This window comes from Zonotrichia leucophrys, chromosome Z (genome assembly GCF_028769735.1).
Source record: "Zonotrichia leucophrys gambelii isolate GWCS_2022_RI chromosome Z, RI_Zleu_2.0, whole genome shotgun sequence".
NCBI classification, from domain to species: domain Eukaryota; kingdom Metazoa; phylum Chordata; class Aves; order Passeriformes; family Passerellidae; genus Zonotrichia; species Zonotrichia leucophrys.
Genome location: NC_088200.1, coordinates 58,891,942 through 58,916,882, shown reverse-complemented (window position 1 = coordinate 58,916,882; position 24,941 = coordinate 58,891,942). Strand labels below are relative to the sequence as shown.

General features: G+C 43.2%; 2 protein-coding genes across 2 annotated transcripts in view; one reads left to right on the top strand and one right to left on the bottom strand.

Moving 5' to 3' along the window:
• NCBP1 (nuclear cap binding protein subunit 1) overlaps nt 1–11,798 on the bottom strand; it is a 30,263-nt gene extending 18,465 nt beyond the window's left edge. Inside the window, exons 1-14 of the mRNA XM_064736544.1 lie at nt 11,781–11,798; nt 11,235–11,293; nt 11,012–11,097; nt 10,241–10,341; nt 9,078–9,234; nt 7,943–8,050; nt 7,315–7,436; nt 6,750–6,819; nt 5,891–6,106; nt 5,197–5,294; nt 3,901–3,964; nt 1,592–1,702; nt 1,066–1,130; nt 261–323 (exon numbers count right to left, since the gene is read on the bottom strand). Coding sequence (XP_064592614.1) covers nt 261–323; nt 1,066–1,130; nt 1,592–1,702; nt 3,901–3,964; nt 5,197–5,294; nt 5,891–6,106; nt 6,750–6,819; nt 7,315–7,436; nt 7,943–8,050; nt 9,078–9,234; nt 10,241–10,341; nt 11,012–11,097; nt 11,235–11,268 — 1,295 coding nt within the window. The 5' untranslated portion in view covers nt 11,269–11,293; nt 11,781–11,798. The remainder of the gene's footprint in view (nt 1–260; nt 324–1,065; nt 1,131–1,591; nt 1,703–3,900; nt 3,965–5,196; nt 5,295–5,890; nt 6,107–6,749; nt 6,820–7,314; nt 7,437–7,942; nt 8,051–9,077; nt 9,235–10,240; nt 10,342–11,011; nt 11,098–11,234; nt 11,294–11,780) is intronic.
• Nucleotides 11,617–23,972, top strand: TSTD2 (thiosulfate sulfurtransferase like domain containing 2). The gene is made up of 9 exons (XM_064736545.1): nt 11,617–11,718; nt 11,814–12,118; nt 13,301–13,409; nt 15,061–15,186; nt 17,032–17,137; nt 18,397–18,515; nt 19,134–19,292; nt 20,214–20,352; nt 21,724–23,972. The coding sequence occupies exons 1-9, from the start codon at nt 11,617–11,619 to the stop codon at nt 21,981–21,983; spliced, it is 1,425 nt and encodes a 474-aa protein (XP_064592615.1). The 3' UTR covers nt 21,984–23,972.
• The last annotated feature ends 969 nt before the right edge of the window (nt 23,973–24,941 follow it).

Below are 24,941 nucleotides of genomic sequence, written 5' to 3'. Positions count from 1 at the left end.
CAAATTAAAGGGATCACATTTCTGCTTTCCTTTTTTAAGGAATGCATACACTGCCTTGAATTCACTAGGGAAAAATACAGTGATTAAAGAGATTACCAAGATAATCTACTACTGAATGCTGGTGGACAGATAACAAAAAGTCTCTGATAAGCTAGAGGAAAGCCATTAACAGGGCCACCATACTGTGACACCTTCTGGATGTGTTTGAAATGTTAAAGTTTTAGCAATATCAGGTTTGAATCCAAAGGATAGAAACTTACCAGTCTTCCCAGCTCCAACGGAACTGAAAGTTGCTCAAGTGGTGCGAAAACCAGTTAATAAATCTTAATTAAAAGAAAGAAAAAAAGCTCTGTTCAAAAATCAGAAATGTAGAAAAACTTTCCGTTGAGCTTCTCTTAAAAATGCATTTTTCTTTTCCAAGACAAGCCTAAACTATTTAAGCTATTACAGCATTAAACAGGTTGTAAAACCTGAGATACAAAGGACTCAGTTTGGAGAGTCACAAAGGTTTTATGGACAAATAGCCTGTCAAGTATTTCACATTAAAAGATCAAGTATTTAACAACCAATTAAAATGTAAAATTACTGTGAATAAACAAAAAAACAACTTTCACATTTTCAATGAGTCATTAAGCACCTCGTACTCAATGCAGACTTTACTAAAAGGCTGAAATCACCACCATTCTCCTCCTCTGGGTGGCACGTATGCCATCAACTTCTCTTCCAAGTAATGGCCCCAACCACTAGGGAGCAGGCACAGTGTGTAGCAGAGTGCTACAGTGCAACCACGAACAGTTCTTAACTCAGAAAAGTTGTCACCGATCTTAACTGTCCTGCACAGACAGCTGGACTTGTCACCTGCGGGGGGCATTCCTGAGAGGAGAGGCAAGCAGTAAACCCTCCACCTTCTCTGGAGATCACTCAGAGCCAGAGCTCACAGAACATTTTGAGTAACATCAGGTAGCTCTAACAAGCTACTTTCTGATTACTCTTTCAACAGCCTCTTTGTTTTCTTCTACACTGCATATCAAGGAATGTTTTCCACCATCTCCAAAACACACATACCTGTCCACACATGTGGTATTCATTGTATCCAAACGCATGTAGAGCATTTCTGTGGCTTGTGCAAGCTTAAAGTTTCTTATTAAGGCTCACAAAAAAGAAGTAGGTAAGTAAGATGTTTTTCCCTTCCAGTTTTAGTAGAATGTCATCAACTTTTTGTACTGGAAGCTCCCTGAGCCTACTCCAAAATCAGGTAAATCCACAGTAGAAAAAGCAAAGAATATTGTGAGTTCCACCCTGTACTCCCAACCTCTTTTTCCATTATGGCATTAGCCATTAGCCAACAAGACTGCTGGCTTCTTCCACAGAAGGACAGAATTCACATCGTGCAACAAGCAATGCAAGTGTTACAGGAAAAGTTTCCTGCAGATACTGTGAAATACTAATACTATTTATTAATAGTAGTTATTAAAATACTAATAATTAAAATACTATTAAAATATTAATAGTATTTATCACAATCCCATCAGCTACAGAACAAACAAAGACTTCATTTCATAAATGCTCCTCAGGAGCACAGAAAGGATACAACTTGTGGTAAGGAGCCAGGCTGAAGTTTGCACAGCTCAATAAGCAGCGTTGTGTACATGACTTCAATATGTGGTGGAGATGGCAGCTGAAACAACTCTGCAAATATTACCTGTGGGAGAGGAAATCACCAAATAAGAGCACAGTCCAATGTGTCCTGCACAACTCTCAGCTTCTCAACAGTGGCCATCAATCTTAAATAATTACCTATCCCAAAAGACCTATATTTTTCTATCAAATGCAAATTCCAGGAAAAAGAGAAAGAACCAGTAAGAGGCAGCAGTAACACAACACTCTACTAATACAGTCCACTCTAACTGCTCTTATCAGTTCATCCTAACACAACACCAGCATTACACTCTATTATGTCTAACAAACATAGCATTTAAGTGTAGAAATGGGCATAGTTATAACATGACCCATTGCAGTGATCTGAGAAATGCAGAAATAATCTGATCTTGTTGAGTAGTGAATAATGAAGCCTAAGCATTCTTCTTAAATATATGAAAAGAATATATGCATTAAAACTACATTTTTATCTTTTCCATTATGTCCTCTTTTCTCCTATACAAAACCATATATAAATAAAGTCACAACTTTAAACTGAGAATTACAACAAGCATTTCATACAATAAATACATATGCTCGCCACCCCTTGGAAAAACCCTTCTAGGAAACATGAAAATAATCCTGCAGTCAACATTTGTGGTTTTAAAGTTTGCCTATAATAACAGCATGTCAACCTCTGAGTGCTAGAAAAAAAATCATCACTGTACAACATCCACTTTTGAGTTTCTGTTTATTTTGTATTCCACTCTCAACTAAAATTAATTTCATCAAAGGAGCTGGGAAACTTTGATTCATTATGGTTGATCAGTTTCCTCTTTCAATTTCTGATTAATGCTTAAAGGAGCCTTTCTTCTTTTAGAAAAGTCTTACTTGTATAAAAAATCAACATCCATTTCTAAATTTCGAAAACATCACATGAAAACACATTGGCTAGAACTTGTTTTTCTAAGGAAGGACTCAAAAGCATGAAGAGACTGTAAGATGCTGGGGAACCTTTCTGTGTCAGCATAATTTGGACATTTTGTTCAGACAGATATGGCGAAAAGGTAGGGAGAACTCAGTTGGGCAGAAAATAGCTCCATTTTTTAAGATAGGAAATAACAACTGGACAATCAGTTGGATATTAAACTCAGTGAAATTTCATAAGGAAAAAAGGATTTTTTACAGTGATAGTCACAGAATTTGTACACTTTTAGTTTTTTCATCACTTTTTACAGCACTTCAAGATACTGGATGTAAAATCACTGCATAAACTTAAATGTTAAGGGATAAAATTATTCCTAATTTCAACACCGTTTAATGTAATAAATTTAGTATGTTCTGAAGTGTAATCTTTACTCTGAAGAGTAAAAAAATAAACAGAGGTGACCAAAACTCATGCAATTTCACAGCAATCAGAGTATTTGGCATTTAGGTGGCAAAAGTAATTCTCAATCCTACTTTAAGATCAATATTCTACGTGGGATTATTTCTTGTCATAATTAAAAATTATGACATCATACTGAAAAATCATACTTCTAATTATTTCTTCATAAAGCCTTTATACAACAAGTTGCTTTTACTTTACTTTGTTAATTCCTCTGAATTTTTGATGAAAATTAGCAAATATGGCTCTGCAACTTGAAAACACTTTTCAATGAAGGCACTAAAAGAAGATCTGTGCTGCTTTGCTGGTACATGTAACAGCTATCCAGAATTCTCCAGCAAGGAGAATGGCCCAGAGGAAACGTGTTGCTACTGCACAACAAATTCTTTTCAGGGTTAGCAGGACAAAATAGTTTAGACAATCAAAACATAAAATCATGCAGAATGGCTGAGTCTATCTGGATATTGTCAAGTCTAAAGCCCCCTGCATACTGCAAGGGTCACTTAGACCAGGTTGCTTAGGGCTGTGTCCTGCTAGGTTTTGAACTTCTGCAACTCTTCCCTGCTTAATCACCTTAGCATTAAAAATAGATTTTTCCTATGTTTAAACTGAGTTCCTTGAATTTCAGTTTGTGTACATTTCCTCTTGTATTTTAGTTTAAAACTGAATGCACCAAGTTAAAATGACAACAAAAGCAGAAGACTATCATTGAAGTGTACATAACCTGCTCATTTAAAAGCTGCTGTTTGAATTTAACAAAATTCTGGTTCATTCCCAAATCAAACTGCAATTTAAAGAACCTATAATGGAGCTAACAGGGATGTGTTACTTATGAAATAACAGAGCACCAAAGAGGGGATCTCTACAATCCTTACCTCTACTATATGGTAGTTCAAAGGTATCTTGTTATTTCCCGGATAGCTCAACAGCTGTGCAGCACTGTAAAACCAAAGACACGTTAAATTCAGACATAACACAGCAAATGTGATATAAAACTCAAGCAAGAGAATTAAAAAAAAATAAAACAGTACCAAACAAATCAATAATCCTTCAAAAATCTCTCATTTGATCCTCAGAGCACTGAAGAAAAGAAATAGCACAAGGACTCACTAGCACTGCCTAAACTATGATATGTAACAATGTACTCTCTGTGCAGCAGTAACACTGCTTGAACACTATCCTGCTAAACCACAAATGTTTAGCACAGAAAGGCACAGTGATCTGTAATTGTAGCATGTGTACATGAAAAGGGGAAAAAAATATCCCAAACAATTTTATGTTTGGAATTACTTGAAAATACAATTAAGCTAATGTTTATATATGAAACTCTTATGTTTAAAATACGTTATCTTTAATCAGCTCATTATCACCTATCACTTGTGCAAAGCAAACAACTACCTCTGGCAAATCTTGTATGTCTCTTTTACTGTCCTCTGAGAATTAATGAAGACTATCCCAGCAACAGCAGTAACACCAAATCTCTAGTTTCTGCTGGATCAAACAGCTGCAACCACAAAATTTTATTACATGCCATCACCAAAAACATTATTTCTAGGTTTGCTAGTTTTCATAGAGAAGTGTGACAGCTGTGGCAAACCATCTTGGTTATCAATTATCCACATCAGACAGTGTTTGGGCAGAAATAAAGACAAGTGCCCTGACTGCCTCCTGGCACAGCTGAATTGAAACTGATGAAATCTGGCCCAGCAGTGACTTCCCAGAGTGAATTCAATTATCTCTGGCATGTAATTCCCACAGGAAGCACAACAAGGAGCTCAGTCAGCTGCAGAAAAACCAGCTCTATGCTCACCGCCCCAGGTAATCAGCATTCCAGGAAGCACAACACAACCACATTTTCCACAGAGGTCCCATGAGGAATAAGGCATGTCTGCATACTTTTTGTAGCACATGCCATATTACCAAGGGATTCCCTTCCCAAGAAACTACTGCTCTCTGGAGTTGACACTCTGTTATCTGAATGTTATGGATACACAGTATTCCAGGCAACAGTTTCAGCACAGATAAATGCAGTAAATAAACTTTCGCTATCAGCTTCAAGAAACGTTTATTTGCAGCTCTTGCCTAACCAGCGCAGGTCATATCCCCACTGGCCCCAAAGCGACAGCAGCATTTAAAATTGTCACAGCCTCCCAGTACTAAGCTTCTCCTACCAAGTCTTTCTCTCTTTCCAGTGAGATTTGATGATGCAGTGGAGGTTCTCCTCTATCACAAATCTCTCAACGGAGTGGCTGCCAGGCATGACAGGACCCTGGTAAGAAAAAGTGAACATTCATGAAGATCACTGCTAATGCAGTGGTACCACAGGCAGCAAGCTTTCTTAGATACATTTACATGTAGAAAAAAGTTGCCCAACATCCACATAAACACCATGAGGTCTCAGTTGCCCTGTATCCTTCAGGACTAAAAAAACTGGTATGACACATTTCCACACAAACCTCAGAGTCACCCATGTTTAAAACAAAATGAATAGTGGGACTCATTACAAGAAGAGATAAGAACAAAGTTAGAGAACATGATTCTGTTCTGTATGATTGTAAGAGCATCTGCTTCTTCCCTTGCTTTGTGAAGTCACTGGAAAAAAACCAAAACAAACAGCTAAGCTAGACTAAAGAAGCCTAGCCTAAAGCCACAGAGTGGAAAGAATAAACACTCATGGTCTTCTCCACTGCAAAAACCAGAAGCCAGTAAGCGAAGGTAAAAGGCAGCAGACTCAATTTTGCTGCTGGCCTTCCAACCACTCACTGTCCTGGGAAAGAGGACATCACATACATCATATTTTCACCAATATTGCCCCAGGAACCTAACTGTGAAATCCACTCACCATTCCCCACGGCAATCACTCACCTCAGGGTCATCCGTGTAGTCAAACATCCTAAAAATAACCCTTGGCATCGGGTACACAGAATCTTCAGTGTGGGGTGGGGGTGTGAAGGGAGGCAGATTGTGTTGCAGTGCCTCACAGAGCACGCTGTCAAAAGCCAAGTAGGGCCTCAGGATGTGCCGCTCTTGCCAACGGTCTTTTTTCAATTTCTGAATCTGAGACCAAAGGCAGTCTAAATACTGAAGGGAAAGGTGAGAAACATTAGATCTGCTGAATCTCTGAACAAAAAGGGCAGTTTCCTGAACTATCTGAAATGTATACATTCCTTACTATATCCAGAAAAAAACCAAGTTTCTTAAACTGCTGATTCAATAAACCAACAAATAATTTAAGAACCCTAAATGACAGAACTATTCCTGAATCCATACAGCTTTGTGTCCGTAAAATTTAACTTCTGGCAATTTTTTAAACACTAACAGGCACTTCAGGAGCCCCACAGAAACTACAGCACAGAATAGTCACTACTCTTTGGTGGTATTAAAAGCATCATAATATCCCAGCATGCTCACAGTTTCACACAAAAAGTCCTTTTAACATGAAGTCCTGTAACCTACAGATCAAAATTAAACACTATAATTTACTTCATAAGTTTTCCTCAGGGGCTTGCAGCAAACAACAGAATCCCCTCCTTCTTACTCAACTCAACCTCTTATTTCAGCCCAATACTTGGAAAAGAATTCCCCACACAGAACCATGGCAAATAGCAGGCAAATCAAAGCATTCACTCTTAAGAGATGCCTTCTAATTTCATGATAAAAGAACACCTCAGTATGAAATTATTTTTCCAGCTTTCTGAAGGAATGAAGTGTGAAGTCTAATTACCTCTTCTTGTGGATGTGGTTTGTCAGCAGTCCACACTTGCAGCATGGGTACATGAATCTTCTGGCGGCGTCTGTTTAAACAGGAGAGAAAACATGACCTTTAACAGACTAATTTAGGGCAGCAGTTTTGTTTTTATTATACGTGCGTTCTACTATTCATTCTCTTCAGCTGATAATGTCTACAGTAGATAAAAATCAGGTTTGCGATACTTAAAATATCTCCGTCATAGCAACTTGACAACATTAACTTGAAGCATCTTGACAGAAAGCAATCACAATGTACAGCACTAATGCAACAATCTATCTGTATTAACAGCATACTTGCAACTCCAGGTGCTTCATCATGAGCAGAACAAGACCTTAAACACACCCTAGAACTCAACAAGACTGCAAAACTTTTCAAATTCAAAAATCTCTCCACCTAGTGCATTTTTAGGGCTTTGTTCCCCCCACAAAATGGTTCACACCTAAAGTTTTAGAATACATTAAAGTGAGCGTTAATCAAGACTATTACTTCACACTTGAACAGATACCAAAGAGAGCGTTTGTAACCAGTTACAACTTACTTCAGATAGCTTTCTGCCTGAGACAAGAGACGATCCATTTCAGCGTCCTTCTTCTCATATAACTCCTTTCCAACCCAAGGCAAAGATGACAGAAATGCAAACATATACCAGTCACATCGCACCTAGAGGAAGGTAATACACCAAAACTTGAGTAAGCTCCAGCAGATTCTGTACACATGCAGTTCCATTTAAAACATCAGCAAGTTGTTTTGGAGGAATGTAAAGACGAGCAGTTGCAACTGGACAGGCAAGACATCAGAAAAAAATATTCATGCTTGAAAAGTATAATTTTTCCCTTGAACTGTGTTAGGCAGACTTAAAAAATGGGATAAATGGCATCACTTTCAAAGTTCTCCAAATGGTCAGTACAGCAGAAAAGCTAGGCACACTCTGCAATTTCCAGAGTAAGGTAAAATAAATTTTAATTTGGTCACTTTGTCATACTTTCTTACTGTGCACGTATTTCCCAATTGCCACAGGCTCCTTTCACTAATGCTCAGGAAACTGCACGTGTCAATCCATTTAGGCTCCCCTCCCTAAAACCTCCCTGTTCTAAGCACAAGGACCGAACAAACAGTACAAACACGCTGTGAAACAGGCCCAGGGAGCCCCCAGATCTTCTGCTTACTTGGGGTACGTCCTCCTCCTGTGTCACACTCACAAAGTTCTCAAACATAGCTACCATTGAAGGTGCAGCTATTACGTGGCAGTTCACGAGATCGGACAGAAAACGTACCTAAAGAGAAAAAGAGCATTCTAAATTAATACTTTTTAAGCTGGCAGCATAAGTACAAACAAACATTACTTAAATTATTAATGCAAACCACTAATAAAAGTATAATACTCATTCAGTACCACAAAGGCTGAAATACTACACACTGCACAGACTCACCTTTAAATGACAAGCATCATACGTGCTGCCTAACATACTGTTCACTCTAATGTCCTTAATCCCTTCCACTGCAATAACACAAGGCTAATATTCCTAACTAAGCAATGGTGCGAAACATGCAAACTGATATTACAGAAAAAAACCGTGGTACTTCTCTCTATTCTATACAGTATCAGATAATAAAAATAACAGAAGTTCTAGCAATTAGATCTTATTAGTAAAAGTGTCCTACAATTGACCTAACATCAGTCTCTTGACTGGAATCTTAATTTTCACCAGTGGGATTCATAAATAGGTGAGGAACTTGGTAGTGGGCTTCTAAATCAGACACTGCTGAGGTGTCTAATACCTTACAGCAGACAAAATCTATAATCAGCAAGGATGCAGCAAATGGTTTCAAAGACAGCCAGCACTTAAAACTGCTTGATCTTTACCCCTTATCAGAAGAATGCAACCAGACATCAAAAATAGCTTTTAAGAACTACAGTGTTCATTTTCTTTTCAAATTTTTTTTCCAGAGGAGGCACAAGACTGTCATGTACCTCTGAATATCAGGAAAGTGGACTGACTTTTTTTAAAATCTTTTACATTTGACTGAAGGACAAACAGCAAAAAGTACCTCGGCTTAACACAAATTTAATTTTTCACTGTGAAAAAGATACTGTTGAAAATAAATTTGCAAATGTAATGTGACTCCTCATCCGTGAGAAAGAAAATACTTCTCATATAACACACATTTCCTCCTGGAATACTTACAGTGTACTGCACATTGATGGCAAAAGACACTGAAACACACATTGTAAGTAACAAAAAGGCGAAAGGAGGAAAGAAAAAGGACATGAAACAAAGAGACAAATAAAACTCCACTCACTAAATGCACAGCTTCATTATACATGTTGACTTTCAGACATTCTTTAAGCTGACGAATCATGGCTTCTACGAATTCCCCACCAAAATTGTAGTTCCTGGCATTCAGCAAGCCCACCAATGTCGTGTAAACAGTAAGCTTCTCTGGTAGCAGACGTGCGCTGACACAGAAAAAGAAATACTGTGTTAGTTGTTTGTTCATCACATGCCAATTGGCTACAACATAGCATCTCAGAATCTGCCTGCTGTAAGACAAACTTGCCTCATGAGGAGATCAGAAAATCAGAAAAGACAGCTGCTACCAATTTCTTGTGCTAAAACATTTGCTTTTCATTTATATCTAAGTGCTGACTATACCGGAGGGTTGAACAAATAATATTAGTGACAGAATTTATTGTAAGAATGCAAAAAGTTGTTTCAAGTTCGCAATTAATAAATGTTATTATGCAGCATAGGGAAGGCCAGGTCCCACTGTAAAAAAGTAATTTACCTCAACCCTTTTTGTATACCCGCAAGTATACTGTAAGCGGTATCTGTCTGCTGCCCCGGAAGGAAGCACACTACTAACCCTTAATAAAAATATTGCTGCAAAATAGACTTTAAGTATCTGTAGCACAGGCTCAATAGTCTGCCATCACACCCTTCCTTCCCTCCCACAACACATCCTGCACAATCCCTCCCTCCCTCCACATCACCGAGTGACCCTGACATGGCACCTCTGCTTCTGCACTTTGCGAGGGAGAGGAAGGAGAGCTGGCAGCCACCAGAGAACCTGGTTTGTGCTCCTCTCATTCCCAGTTCCTCTCCTTTACCACATGGGCTTATACAAAGGCATGAGCACTTGCCAGCCTGGGAAGACGAAGCTGCGAGAAATCATTGCAGATAACAACAAAGGTATCTGTTAGCAGCATGCCGATGTCCGGCATTGCCGTGTTCCCACAGCCACTGCAGACCAGTTCTAATGTTTCATCTATCTGCTTCGAGCTTGAATTACACCCAGTAAGTTATGAGCTTGTTCCTCTATTTATTTCATTTGTAGTAAAACAAACTCTAGGCTATGACAGCAATCAGGAACTAAAGCTATTCATGGCTTTTAAACTACCTTAAACACTAAACTTATGCACAATGACAGCACATCCCACATTCCCAAACCTTCTCAATACATACACAGTACACAGTATTCGTAGTATCTTGCTTTTGTAATTTGGTAGATCAGCTTCCAAAACACCGGCTAGGCCCTCCAGGTTGCTCTCCAAAGACGAATTACTCTAAAATGAAAATTAAAAAAACAAACGTTTTATCAACCAGGCAAAACGAACTAGTCCAACTCTCACACGCAAGACAATGAAGCTGGACAAGAGCATCCTTTCATGTCGCCTCATTTTTCAGGGCAACAATCCACCAGCAGCGAGGATCTGTTCTCGCTTGCCGAGGAAGAGCTGCACCCGACCGCCAAGCTCCCCGGCTAGGAACTTTCCCCAGGGATGCAAGATCTAACATCATCCCGGGAACACCCCGGTAGCGCGGCTGAGCGTTGATTAACAACATCTTGTTTTTCAGAGCATCATCATCTTTTGTTCTGCCACCCCTTCCTCCTCCATCAGCCCTACTGTCGGGACTGGAAACTTATGCTGCAGGAAGACCGTTTAATTCTTCCACACCCTTCCCAGGCTAGAACCATCAGCACCATCCTTAGATATAATAGTAACTATCCTCCGGCCGTTTATCGCCGTTTGGGAAGCGCTATGCTACGATTTAAGCCCCTACCCGCCACAGCACGTGGCTTAGCAAAAAAACGGCAACTTTCCCCCATCTCATAAAATTAGTATTTTTTGGGGGGTCGCTACTACCGACGAAGTGCCCCCACACCACGCACGGAAAGGGGAGAGGACGAAGGGAAACAAGGCTTTAACTCTGCCGAGGCGCCGGCCCGCCTACCTTCTCTCCCACCCTGCAGATGAGCGACTCGAGCCTCTCCTCGATCTCCGACGGCTCGGACGTCCTCCGCCTCTTGTGGGGCTGCCCTGCTCCGACAACACACCGAGCACAGCGTTACCCACGCCGCAGAAACCCTGCTGCTCGCTCCACCATCCCGCCGCTGCTCCATCCCGCCCAGCCCACCCTCCCTGCCCGACCACCTCGGGATGGACGCGGGGCTCACCATCGCTGTCGTCGCTGTGCCGCCGCCGTGACATGGCAAGGAGGGGCGGAGAGGAGCAGCTGGGAAGAGCGGAGAGGAGCAGCTGGGAAGAGCGGTGAGGAGCGGTGAGGAGCTCCGGGAAGCACTGGGCCGAGACACCCCGCGCGGGCCGACCAAGCGCACTGCTTCCCCGCCCGCGGCCGCGCTGTTTCCGGGGCGGGCACGGCCTCTCCCGCCCACTTCCCTGAGGAACCCGAGCCCTTCCGGGGCAGGCCCGAAGAAGGGGGAGGAGGAGGAGGAGGAGGAGGAGGAGGAGGAGGTGGTGGTGGAGGAGAAGAAGAAGAAGGTGGAGGTGGAGGTGGAGGGCAGTGGGCTGCGGGCGCTTCCCGGCGGAGAGGCGGAGATGGTGCCGGGCGAGGCGGCGCCGGCCGGGCCGGGCTCGCCACGGGGCAGCGCCGAGGGGGCCGCGGCGGGCAGGAAGCAGCGCGCGGCCGCCCGCAGGAAGGTGGGTCGGGGTCGGGGCCGGGGCCGAGGCCAGCGCGGGGCCGGGGCCGGCGGCGCTGTAACCTCGGTAACGCGGACGCTCGCGGTGCGTTCCAGGCCTTTTCCCTGTTCGTCAAAGCCAAGGAGGTGCCGGCCGCGTCGCGGTGTCCCGGCGGCGGAGAGGGTGTGCGGTGGCGGTGCTGCCGGCAGCCATTCGAGGAGCTGCCCGGCATCCACAGGCACGTGGCCCTGCACCACTCCGGGGACGTGGGGCTGCTGGCGGGGCTCGGCGCGGGGCCGGCGGAGGCCGCGGACAGCCCCCCGGGCAGCGCGGCCCGGCCGAGCGGGCACTCCTGCGGCAGCCCCGAGATCTCCTGGACGCTCCCGGACACGAGCCACGTCAGCCAGGAGGACCTGACGAGGTAAGGGAGCCCCTCGCCGCTCTGGAGCTCCCGGAGTACGCGGCTGTATGTCACCGTCTGCCAATAGTACTTCTTATGAGATTCAATCAAGCGGCACTTCTAAGGTACAGGAAGAGTCTTCCCCAATATTCTTCTGGATCTTCAGATCCTCTGAGTATCGTTTATAATAAAGTGTTAGACTCCTTGCTGTTTTTAATGATGGATAGAACTATCCGAGCTATATCATCCTGTATTGCTAAAGCAGGCCTGTTTGGGTGTTATTTCGCAGCTTGGATCTGCAAGGAAGGACTGCAACAGAGAAGGGCAGAACAGCAGGATATGCTCTGCACGAGTTCCTTTCTGCTGCTCGTTCAGGTTCCTGAAGGGCTCATTTAGTTATGAAGGAGGTTCACAATAAACATTTCTGACTGTGACAGAGGTCGGCTTGTGCCCCACAAAATGTGGGAACACGCAATCTCACAAAAAGCTTTGGCTTTTTAAATTTAAACAGCTCAAGTGCTTGAGCAAGTGCCATTTTGGCAAAGCAAGCATTTAATGTCTTGCCTGTGTGCACAAAAGTCAGCAATTCTTGTGTTCTGTGTGTGGGGAGAGTGTCGAAGGAAGGGGACCAGGACACCATATGGTTCATCACAGGCCCAGTCCAGTCCAGTCCTGTCCAGTTTATTGAAGAAAGTATCAAACACTTATACAGCAAATAATGAGCTTATGAATATTCTGTAAGCCAAGCAATCTGTTGGTTAAACTATACCATGAACTCTTCCTCATTCCTTAGGGGTTACATCTCTCTTTTCTCATGTCTCTTTCACTGTTTGTTATCCTACTACAGCTAGGCCCAAGGACATGCTATCTATGCAGGTGCAGGACTTGGAATTAGCCACGGTTTTGTACTTTTCCTGTCCTTAGCCAGCCAAACTCCCAACAGGGAGAGCATATGGTAGGCCACTGGCAGTGAGAGTACAAAGTTCACTTTGTAACTAGACTTGAGAATTAGAAGTGTGGGAGCTTTTTTTGGTTAAGATTCCTTCTGTTTGAAATACAGTAGTGCTAATCCCTCCAAAGTTTGTTTGAGGGATCTGCCAAAATAAAATTGTCTGTTTTCTGAATGGTTACTGCTAATAGTGTAATTTTTTTCTTTCTTAACCTTCTTTTTCTATTTGCTTACCTTTGCCATGCTGTGGGCAGCCAGGTGGGAGACGTACTTCTCTATTACTGTTACTGTGAGGTGAGGGATCCAGAGAAACTCTGTGCTTGGCAAAAGGCCTTGTGTCAGCATCTACATCTCACTGGCAAGGTAAGGTTTGAAGTAATGGTTCTGTTCTTAAGAAAAACCCACACATCTTTATTTAGTGTAGGATGATGTGTTATGTGGAGAACCAGCTGTATTTTGCACCACAGAGTGCTAGTCTGTTGTGATCCCATTAAGAGAGGCACTCAGACTTGGTAAAGTATCTTTTAGAATTCTATTTAAGAGCTATCACAACAAAGAAAAAGAAATACAGATAATCTTAAATTCCTTTTGATACAGGGAACCATGGGCTGTGTGGCATTGAGTGAACCTGACAAGCAGCACACAATGCAGACCCTGTCCTTGCAAGGGTTACCCCATTTCCATCAGTTTTACACATGGAAACTGGAAAATGAGTCTTTTTATCACTCCTGCCATCAACCAGAAGGGATATTCACATGAGAAATGTGCATTTTTCTGTAAAGATGCATTTTTTGATAAAGGCAAGGCAATGAAAGTGGCTTTATTACTGGTGCCAGCAGGGAGCTCACGCAGTTGTCTCAGCTGGCATTAGCAGGCCGGGTGCATCCTGAGGCTGAAGGGCACCTGCAGCACAGCACAGCTGGGGGGAGAGCATGTGTCTGGGCCTGCCCCACTCGCTGGTCGCCTGCGCTGGTCACCTGTTATCCTTCCTCCTCAGTGGGCTCCCAGGCAGAGTGGCTACTCCAGCCTGCAAAGCATACTGTCAGGAATTAGGTGTGAGCAGCCAGCACCTTAGACCACTCCATAATGTAGCCGTTCTCTTTCCTGCACAGTCTGTTCTCTTCACTCCTGGCAGGCTGGACCAACAACATGAGTTGCTTGTGTAGCTGGCCTCTGGATGCTCTGGGAGAAGGTGAATTTTACCTCACAAAGCTGATGTTCCTAGGATATCTGTGAGGAGAAGGAGGGCAATGTGGAGCAGGAGGCTCCTTTTATCTGTGATTTGTCTTCCTAAGTAGCTTCTTGCTCTCTGCCAGTGGTGCATCAGCACAGGTCTTAGGGGTGAAGTGTCATCATGGATTCACTTCTCTTTCTGGTCAGCTGTTTTGCCTGGTAGTTGGTGTTTTGCTCCAGTTACTCTTTTTTTTTTTTCCATTTCATCCAATACAGATACAGCATTAACCTTCCCAATCAGTTGGTTTTTTCCTTGCTTCTTATATTCAGTCTTTCCCCCTTCCCCCCATCCCCAATTCAGAGATTTTGTTCATTTGTCAGTGCTGGAGATAAAATGACTCATCCCGAAATTTAATATTAGATACAATGCTATGCATATTCACATTTTCTTTTTTAGCTGTGAGTCATGCAGCACAAGCCTATTGTTCTTTCTGAGGCAACTTCCAGTGGGAATTCTAATGCTGACTGCAGGATTTGCAGACAGCAATTTCTCTGTTTATACAGCATTTCTCCTTTTAGTGAGTGGACTTCTCTGACTCTCCTGATGTGATTCTTTTAAAATGGCTGAGAAGTGGTTACTGGATTGTTGAGGGTTTTTCTCTGTTTATTGTCTTTATGTTCAACTTCATTCTAACCATATTGTCCTTCCCAATTCAGTAGTCTCTTTTGTGAACATGCTCCTGTGCCTGCCCTTTGTCACCCAGTCATATTTTGCTGATTTCGCTGTGATCTCTTTTGCTGTGACTAAGGTTCAGCCCCAACTTCTCCTCTTGCCTCCTAGGTACGAGTTGCTTCGGAAGGAATTAATGGGACAGTTGGTGGAAGCAAAATAGCTACCAGTCTCTACATTAAAGTTATGCTTTCCCAGCCTTTGTTCAAAAACATTTTGTGTCAAGAGGATTTCAAGGTATGAAAAAACAATTTTTACATAGACATTGTTAATGCAGGTAATTTAATTTTCAAGAAATAAGTAGAGCCTTTCTTCCCTTTCTTAGTATTACTTCTGCCAGTTCTGCTCCCCCACCACTTACCTGAGTAGGTGGATCTTAACCATAATCTGTGCTGGTTTTTACCAGAATTGGGAGTTTCCATGGGCAGTGTTAGCAGCTGCTACAAGCTTTGGCAGCTCTGGGTGCAGCTGCAAAGCCCCCCACTACAGGTGAGTGAGGGATTGTGCCTAAGCCCCATTCTGCAGCAAGCATTTACTCCAGACTGGGCAGGCATCGTGGCATACACTTAGCCCAGCAAAGTGTTTGCACACTGTCCTCTTCACCCTGCTTTGACTGGAAGCAGTACTACTGGCTTAGGTTCATGAAAGTTTTGGTGTCCAAATAGGTGCACTGTCAGTTCCATGGATTGGGTATCGTCCAGAGAAAACACACAGGGACTTTCAAGAGATTTCTTCCTACTCCACTTAGTGCCTGGCTGAAGCATATGTACTGATTGCTGTCCTCAGATGATGAGGGCAGCAGTGGCTGGTGCACTGTGTGGCATTTTGGTAGGCTTTGGCTGCCAACCATTGTAGCTTCTGTTTCTCTGCAAGGAAGGAAAGCAGCAGCTCTTCTCCACAGTTTTATTTGCAGGGAATGCTATTATTTTTTCATAAACAACTAGATCAAAGGAGTTAGTGAAATTTGCAAAACTCAAATTCCATGCTGAGCTGCAGTGATGATTCAGTCTTAGGTTTAAAAGTGTCTGTTATGCTTGGCTGAATTTCAAGAGGAGTTGTGTTAGTCACAGTCCTATGTAGATACAAAAAAAAAACCAGGGATGGAATTTTACCAGACCTTGGCAAAACCTTCAACCTTGCATGATCTCTCTGGGCATCAGTGTTCATGCAGTAGTGGAATACTCTGTTTGCTGTCTCACAGTTCCTTCTGAATGTTGTATGCCTGAGTGAGTGAGGCTTTCAGGTTGTTGTGCCATGAAGACATGGGATAGAGGAGTGACAACCGTGCTTGGGGCTATAAACATACCCAGTGGCCACTACACTTCCTGTGGTTGATTTCTATAATAGTTTGAGCACTGCTGCACAGCTGCACTTTTCCTTGAGTGTTTATTTACTTGATGATGCCTGAGCCTTGTTTGAGGCTCAGCCCTGCAGAAATTCTCTCTCCCTGTAGCCTGCAATAGGGATGCCTACCAATAAAGAGCATACCAGGACTTCTGAAGGGGAAATCCCACACTTGAGTTTGAGGGGAGAGGGAGGTGCCAGCCTCCACTGTTAAGAAATCTTGTGCCTGGCTGACCTTCCTTACATGTCTGTCACACACGTGTGAACACTGCAGCTCCCCTCTCACACAGCACGACTGCAGGCACAGCTGTGCTTGTGTCCTCTGCCAGAGGGACGGAGAGCATCAGGGCCTGCAGGTGGCAACAGGATCCATTACTGGAGGACACTATTTAATATTCCTGCCAGGATCAGTATGTTTTTGTAGGGGCCTCAACTTTCTCACAATAAGTGCTAGTAACATGTTGCTGACTAAGGTTTGGTCTACATCCCTGCACTTCCAACCAATGCTGTCTGTCTCACCTGCAGTCATTGGGCCTAAGACTTCCAGGTGATGTTAGGGGTCCACTGCCTTAACTTCAGGATTTAGAGTGAGGATTTCAGCAGGAAAGACACTTCTTTCCCTCAGCCACAACAATATTTTCATATTCTAATGATCTGTAGAATTAAGGTGAGTGGGTAATTTTAATTTTGACACCTGGAAAATTTTGGTGAATTGTTTTTTTGTGTTTGATTTCCTAGAGCAGTGCAGGAGGAGCTCACTGTTTCCCAGACCTTCGAGTTGGAGTATTCAAAGAAATTGTACCTATGGGCATTGATCCAAAAATAGTGTCCTATAAGGAAACTGGTAAGTTTATGTAATTAAAAAAAAAAAAATAAAGCCTCTCACCCAGGTGAGAGATGAGTGAGGAGTAAAATCCTTCATCAAAAATACTTCCGTTTGCACAATCACCAGGACACAGGAGAAATAGATACAGAAATTGATATCTTACTGGTAGTTGAAAGCTACTGGTGCAGAGAATTTGCTGGCCTAGATTTTGGCTAGCCAGGTGTATAGTTGCCTCAGAAAACCTCGGAATTAGCTTCAGGTTTTGTGGGAGAGTTCCAATGACATGGAGCAGTAGGGGCTGCTGACTTGGCTTCACTGGTTTTGGTGCCAACAGCCATTCTCCTGCCTTTTGGACTGAGCAGATCCAAGTTCTGCATGAACTCCATCTGGCTGCATTTGCTTTGTGCTAACTGTAGCTGCTTAGTGTGGATTACGCCTGATAAGGTGTTCTGGCTGTGGATTTGCTTTAAGGATGCTTACATAGGTGGTAAAAGGAGCGCAGCAAATAGCAATTAACAGAGGAGCTTTGGGCTTTTTTTTCCACCAAGAGGTTTTGTTGGTGTCAAACTTCTACAGCATCTTTTTGTGGATTTGGAAGAGGATTATTTTTTGTTCCCATTTTTTAGTAGTTTGTGGGCTGTGTGTTTGGCTATTTCTTTCTTTTTTTGCCCTTTTTCCTGCTCTTTTTCTAGCATTTCATGGAGATGGTTCCTATTACTCTGGCAGGCTGCTTGTAGGGGTGTTTTTTAATAAAGTAAAGGATTTTGCTGGTTGAGCTTTTTAGTTTTTCAGTGGATTAAGAGTTCTAAGCCCTGAAAATGGAGAAACTTTATGTAAAGTGTGCTGAAAGTAATACATGTTTATGGACACTTTCTATTGTTATCAAGAAGAGTTTACTAAAAATTGCATTTCTGCACCTCGAAGTGAGCAAAAAGAAGTGGCACATGTCACTCCCTCTTCTGCAGCTGTAAGAGTAGCCAGGGGGATGACAAAAAATCATAGAGATAAGTAGCTGTCTGCTGCTTCTTCCATTGTAGGGGACAACAGAAGAACTTCCATTTGCCAGTAGAAAGCCAAAGATGGATAAACTTGGCTGATTGAGTTGGGATGAAAAGTCTGTGAATAATTACAAAAAAGTTTTGTTTGGAAATCTGAGGAGAATCTGGATCAGTGATCTCATTTGTGACATTGTTTCATAGTTCTGCTTCTCACTTCTCTTTCCCCCCCCCTTTTTTTTTCTCCTTTTTTTTTTGTTTGTTTGTTTTGTTTTGTTAAAGGAATCCATTTATCCCCTCAGGAATTTCATAGAGAAGTAGAACAGTATTTGTCTCAGGCCACTCAAGGACAAAGTGATACCATCTTGCTGGACTGTCGGAACTTCTATGAAAGTAAAATAGTAAGTGCTGCTTGCCTGCTTCTTTACAGGTGCTGGAGTGTAGTATTTTACAACTGTGAGGCTGTAACCTTTCTGTAGAAGAGATTACATTCTCCAGCTTGACTGTAATGTGTACAGAGTGCAGTTTAGTAATGAATATTAGATACAAGCAGTAGAGGACCTGCCCAGCAACTCAGGATGGAGCCTGCCTGGCCAAGTGCTTAATACAGTGTGGGGCAGAAAGTAAAAGCAAAGAGGTCCATACAACATGAAAACGAATGTTTGAAGTAGCTTAATTTGTAGGGATGCATTTTAGCAATTTTTGTCTTGTCCCATCTGTCAAAAAGAAAGGGGCATCCTGCTGTCACAACCACCACCCCTCATGCGCTGTTGTGGTTTGTCTTCTCTCTGAAAGTTCGGCTTAGCTCTCTCTTCTTTTGATGAGGAGACTTGCTGTGTCCAGAATCCTCCTACAGATTTTAACATATGTTTTGATGCATAAATTCAGCTGAGGAGCTGCCTAAAGCAGCTGCAGTGAGCTGAATATTCCAGCCCAAAGGTTTGTTACTTCTTTTGGTTTGAGGCACGGACCTTACCAGTGCTTGTTACCACTTGCATGGCCATCTGTTGTAATTGCAGGGGCATTTCCAGGGCTGTCTGGCTCCAGATATCAGGAAGTTCAGCTATTTTCCAAGCTATGTAGATGAAAACCTGGAGCTTTTTAAAGACAAGCGTGTCCTAATGTACTGCACAGGAGGGATTCGCTGTGAAAGAGGCTCTGCTTACCTCAGGAGCAAGGTAAGATGTCATTCTGAGGGCACAGGTATTGGGGAGTTGGGGCTGCTTTAAGGGCACCTGTCTTTTGTCTTGCTGGTGAAGTTTTACTGTTCACAAACTGCAGAATGCTCAGGTGGGGAGATAAATGCCTCTGACATGTGCTTGTCTCACGCTGTCAGTCAAGGACCTGGATAGTTGAGTGTGGCTCAGTATGACCTGTGTGGACTAGTGTCACAGCAGTGAAAATAATTATATAACCCATTTCCTGAGAAGAGATATTTGTAGGACTGTTTTAGGAGGGCTTGAAAATACCCTGCAGTGTTTCCACAGACTGTCTAGGTTATGCTCTGTGGTCATTACTGCACAGCTTGAGCATCTCACAGGGGTGAAAATTAGCCAGTCAGTGCTTTTCCCAGAACTAAATCCAGCACAGTGCATTGTTCTAATTGTGTTCTAAAATTTCCATCCCACTCTTCTCCTGGATCCTTCTCCTAGGGATCAAAGAAACAACACAAAGGTTCTCCAGAGATTCAAACCTTGGGGTTCTTTTTTCAGCTGCATCAATGTGAACCCTGCGAAATTCTGCTTCTGCTAACTGTTAACTAAATAAATACTGAATAAAAAGCAGCAGTTCATGGAGATTGAAAAGCATTTGATCTGTGATACAGCAGACCTTCCTCTAGTGAGGAGGCTACCAGCTTCTTTTGAGTGTAACATTAAATGAAGAGTTGGGTTCGTTCAGTAAGCCAGCATTGTGGAGCTGCCCTGTACTCCCTGGTGGCACTGCCTAAAGCCATGGCTGCACGTGGTGCCATCTGATGGTCACTGAGGGGCTTCTGCTTCTCACTGACCCCTGGCATTTACAGCATTTGCTTTGGGAACTCTGGCACACCACCACTGCTGTGGTCTCCTTCAGTTTTTCTGCTAATATGCTTTAAACAGGCAGTGTGCAGAGAGGTTTACCAGCTAAAAGGTGGAATTCACAAGTACCTAGAAGAGTTTCCAGATGGATTCTACAGGGGGAAGCTGTTTGTATTTGATGATCGTTACGCCATTTGTTCCAATGAAGATATCATCTCAGGTAGGACTAGATAATGTAAGTGCAGAAGGCTGGGAAGCTATTGCAATCATTTCCAGAGGTGTGCAGGGTAGGGACAGGCAAACTGGCCTGTGTAGTTCTTCCTCATACTTGGTTTGATCTCGTAGTGCTGTCACTTCTCCTGATGACTGCCAGCACTAGATGTAAACATGTACGTGTGCTTTACATGTGCTTTAACATGTGAAACAGGAACGAGAGGAAAAGGGGTCACTAACAAGAGTTCACTAAAACTGGAGCAGTAGAAGGAAGTATCCCCTGCAGAGCAGCTCTGTTATGAGCCATCTGCACCTATGGAGACAGATGTCCAGCACTACAGCCATTGTTACCACCTGGTTGCCCACAGTGCTGACTAGACTGTGGTTGGGCAAGTGACCAAAGTCTTGAATAGTTCTCCTGCTACCAGCAGCCCTCTGCTTCAGCAGTCTCACAGAATATCAACAAAGGCTTCCAGGTATTGGGAGAGTAGTGGCACCTATGCTCTATAGCAATTTGTTATTTTCATGTTTAAGAAATTCTATATCCATGCAATTTCAGTGGCCTCTAGTTGAAGCTGTTGAAACCATTGCCTGATCGATCTTCTGGCTGGGATTGCTTTTCAATTACTGCAAATTAAGTAATCTCTTATTTTGCTATCAGTTGCCAGATACAAGTAGCTGGAATTTGGCTCCAGCCCCTTTTTTTAAGGAAGCAGTGCTGGTTTTTTTTCTGAGTTGGTAACTTTTCGAGCCTTACTCCCATTCCTCCCCTGCATTTACTCTATACGTCTTGAAGGGGCCTGACTTGGTATGGAAACAGAACATACTCTGGATACATCACAGCCATCCCTACGGAAGTTTCAAGGGGAAGTGCTGTGATATGCACCTTCTTGGTACAGCTAAAACTGGGCTGTAGCTTTCAGTTAAAGAGTTAAAACCCATAATGTTCTGGAAGGACTCTACCAGGACTGCAAATGGCACCCTGCCTGCACAAGCCATTATTTATAGATGGAAGGAAGTTCCATGGCATCCCCTTCCTCTGCAGGTGACATTCCTGCATACTGGCTTAGTTGCCACCTGCATGTCTTTCTTCTTCTCTTGTCAGTAAGAATCTCTATATCTGTCTATTCAGAACTAGAGAAAGCACTAGTGAGCAACTCCCTTCTTTTCCAGAGGGAAAGCAGTCTTAAGTGTGTCAAAAAAGATGTTCTAAACTGAACTAGATTCTAGAAGATCAAGCTAAACAGGAATTAAAAACCTGCAAGACAGTAGCCTCTTAAATGAGAGCTGGCAGCCCCAGGGTGCCTTGGCAAGCCCTCTGCAAGGGAGCAGCCAGAGCAGTGTGGGTGTTAACCTTTTCTTTTCCTCCTCCCTCCAGCATGCAGATACTGTGGGGTGCTGTGGGACCAGTATAAACTTTGTTCCAGTCAGCACTGCCGGCAGCTTGTCCTGACATGTCCAAGTTGTTGCAACAAAGGTCTTACAGCTTGCTGTCCTGTTTGTCAAGAGAAGGAGCTCAAGGTGACTTCAAGGGCTTCAGAACAGGTACTTAAGGAGGAATGTGAATGTACAAGGAGACGGCCAAGGGTGCCCATTGAACCTGTCTCACCAAGGATGCTGGACACAGGAAAAGATTAAGCTGTTTCACTGGTTAATGTGGCACGTGCTCATGTAAAGGGCTTCTGTAACCAGATCTCTATCCATTAACCAGTTAGGTTTGGAAATTATGAAAATATGTCAGCTTGGAAAGTCTCGTTCATATGCTACCTTTAAACATAGAATATGCCCTGAAAACCATCCATTACTTGCCCGTAAATTACCAGAGTGCCCAATTCATCACCAGCACTACAGGATTCCTCTCTCTGGGTACAGTCTTGTAGTGTGGCCTTTGCCATGGGGATTTTGAAGCAGAGTATCTGCAGTGTGACAGAGCTGCTCGCAGTTCAAAAGAAACTGAAGGAATTCAAGAACAATTGCATTTTTTTCTTCCTGCATGGAGATCAACCTATCTGACCTCTCCAAGGACCATGCATCTGCTTCAGTAGCTTGTAGTAAGGTGTACAAACAGCAGATTTATCAATTTGGTGTGGGTGTGAGACCAGATTAGATCCTGAAGATAAGTCCACATGCACGCCATTGACCTGCATCTCTTGCTTTATAGCAGTGAGAAGCAAGGTAAGGTTACCTGAAATTACTGGCTTAACTCCTGTAAAACTGTCTGAAGGCAGCATAAGGAGCTGGAGCAAAGGCCTAGAGACACTGTTTGCCTAGCCATACTTGTGTGACCAGTAGGATGAACAGCAAACCTAATCTTCTTTCCAGTGCTCAGTCTCCCTGGGAACTGTTTTTTCCCCTCAGCTTGTCAGTGTATGAAATAGGCAGGGCTCAGCTCTGCTTGCACTAAAAACACCTAACAGCTTGAAGCATGTTGAAACAACCACACAAAGAGGGGAGCACAGAGACTGTCAAAATACCAGCATCATGGCACTGGAAGTGATGCATGTCTGCATAAATGGCAGCAACAGCTATGAAAAGACTGCAAGATCCTTTATCCAGGTTAAATAGTTAAAGTTCTGGGAAGCATTTGTGCTTTTTAAACATCAGTTGGGTTTTTTAAAAGCTGCAGGATGTTTATGCAATTTCCAGCACTTGTTCATGGAGAAATTGTCTTTGAAGGGACCTACAGCAGATGAGCTTAAAATACTGCTCCATGTGCTGTATTGTGTGCTTGATGCTGTAGAATGTACAGAAAGGATTTATTAATAGCATGGAAGATGTGTCTTGACTGAAAAATGTCTTTAAAATTTACTGTCATTCTGGGAACTAAACAGTAAGTCATAAGGATATCAGAGTCCCTAGGTTTGGGGTTTTTAACTGGCAAATGTTTTTAAAAGCAAGAAAATAGTTTCTTAGGTTTCTGCAGTTGCTTAATGTCAGGGCTATGTTATTTTCATAGAGATTGTACCTTTCTCCCATGGTGCTATTAATTCAGCAAGGCCTCATTGTTGGCTTGACTAGCAAATTAAATACATGGGCATTGGTTCCATTAAAGCCATGACAAATATTTCTTCTTGCTTCCAGTATTGCTACCGTGAAATCAATGGTTTACCAGCTGTCCTCATAACAATTCCATTAACAAGGCAAAACCTTGGAGCTTAGGAGCTTTGGCAATCTTTCTAGGATACTATTTAATAGTATACCTGTGCACAACCCATCCTTGAGAAGAAATTAGGTAATTCCCATCAGTAGGCACCTTCAGCAGGAGTCTGAGCAGTGCCCATGTCTCCCTGGCTTCCCAGTCCCTGTTGGCTGGATAACCTCTGTGGTTTTGAGGACTGGAGTATTTGGGAAGGAACATGCAAGCTCTACTTGCAGGTCTGGTCTAAAGTACTGATGGGGGAGTGCCCCGTGATCTTCCTGTGTTAGGCTAAAAAGAACACAATTCTGTAATTCAGTCTATCAGCAGGTCTGGAACACTGTAATCAATTTGTAATGCTGTTTCTGTATCACTTGTTATGGCAACAACTTTATTTTGTATGTAAATTTCTGAAGCGTCTATGGTAAATAACTTCTAGTGCTTCCAATGTAATTTTTTAAGTACTGCACAAATACACTTCACGTACTATGTTGGAGGTGCTTAATTCTGCAGAGATAAACACTGAAACTAGCTAGTCTGCCACATGGTAGACCTCGCTACAAGGTACAATTCTGAGAGCTCCTCGCAGCTGGAGATTCTACCTCAAAGGCACAGGGGAGCCATGAGGCCTCTCCTTGTCCTTGCTGCACTAAGGTAAGGGAGGAGAAGGATTTGAGATGTACAGATGGAGTCCCAAAAAGCCATGTTCTCTCTGCTGCAGGGAGCAGAGAAGGGGATAAGAGACTGTTTTAGCCTGCTTCTTGCAAGTTAGCCCATAAGGGGCTCTCTATCCTGTTTTCTGGGGGTTTTTTTTGTCAGATTAGTACAAATAAGAACTTGGCATGTGAAAAGCTATGTGTTGGCATCCAGTGGTAATGCCTGAGAGAAGGCACATGTGCTCCAGGAGAAGGCACATGTGCTCCAGGAGAAGGCACGTGCTCCAGGAGAGGGAAGGGTTTTCAGCAGGATGGGCTGTGACTCCCAGATGCTGAAGTCACCAGATGGCTTTTCCTCCCTTTTCCCAGGGAGCTGCTGGGCCAGATTTGCAAACAGGGATACATTTGCTCCTAAGTATCACCATTTTGTAGGTCCATTGCTGCACAGCTTACACACGGCCTGATGCCTCATCGCTGCCTGTCTCTGCTGCACCACCCTCAGCTGTCAGATGCGTCCTGCAGCAAAACAGCTCTGTGAGGATCAGCCAAAGAACCTGGGATGATCCTGACAGCTTAATAGACCTTTGGGCTGCAAGGTTAATGTGGATGCTGCTACAGTGAAACACAGACTAAGTTCTTATCTTTTTTTTAAGGGCGGTAGCAGTATCCGTGTGGTAGTGACCCTTGGTCTCTCCCTTAATGTAAGAGATTAATCTCCTTGCATGTCTGTGCTTCTCAGTACCACCAGGGCTTTCCAGGATAAGATTCATTTACCTTCAGAAACCAAGGGAAGAGCTGAGCCTG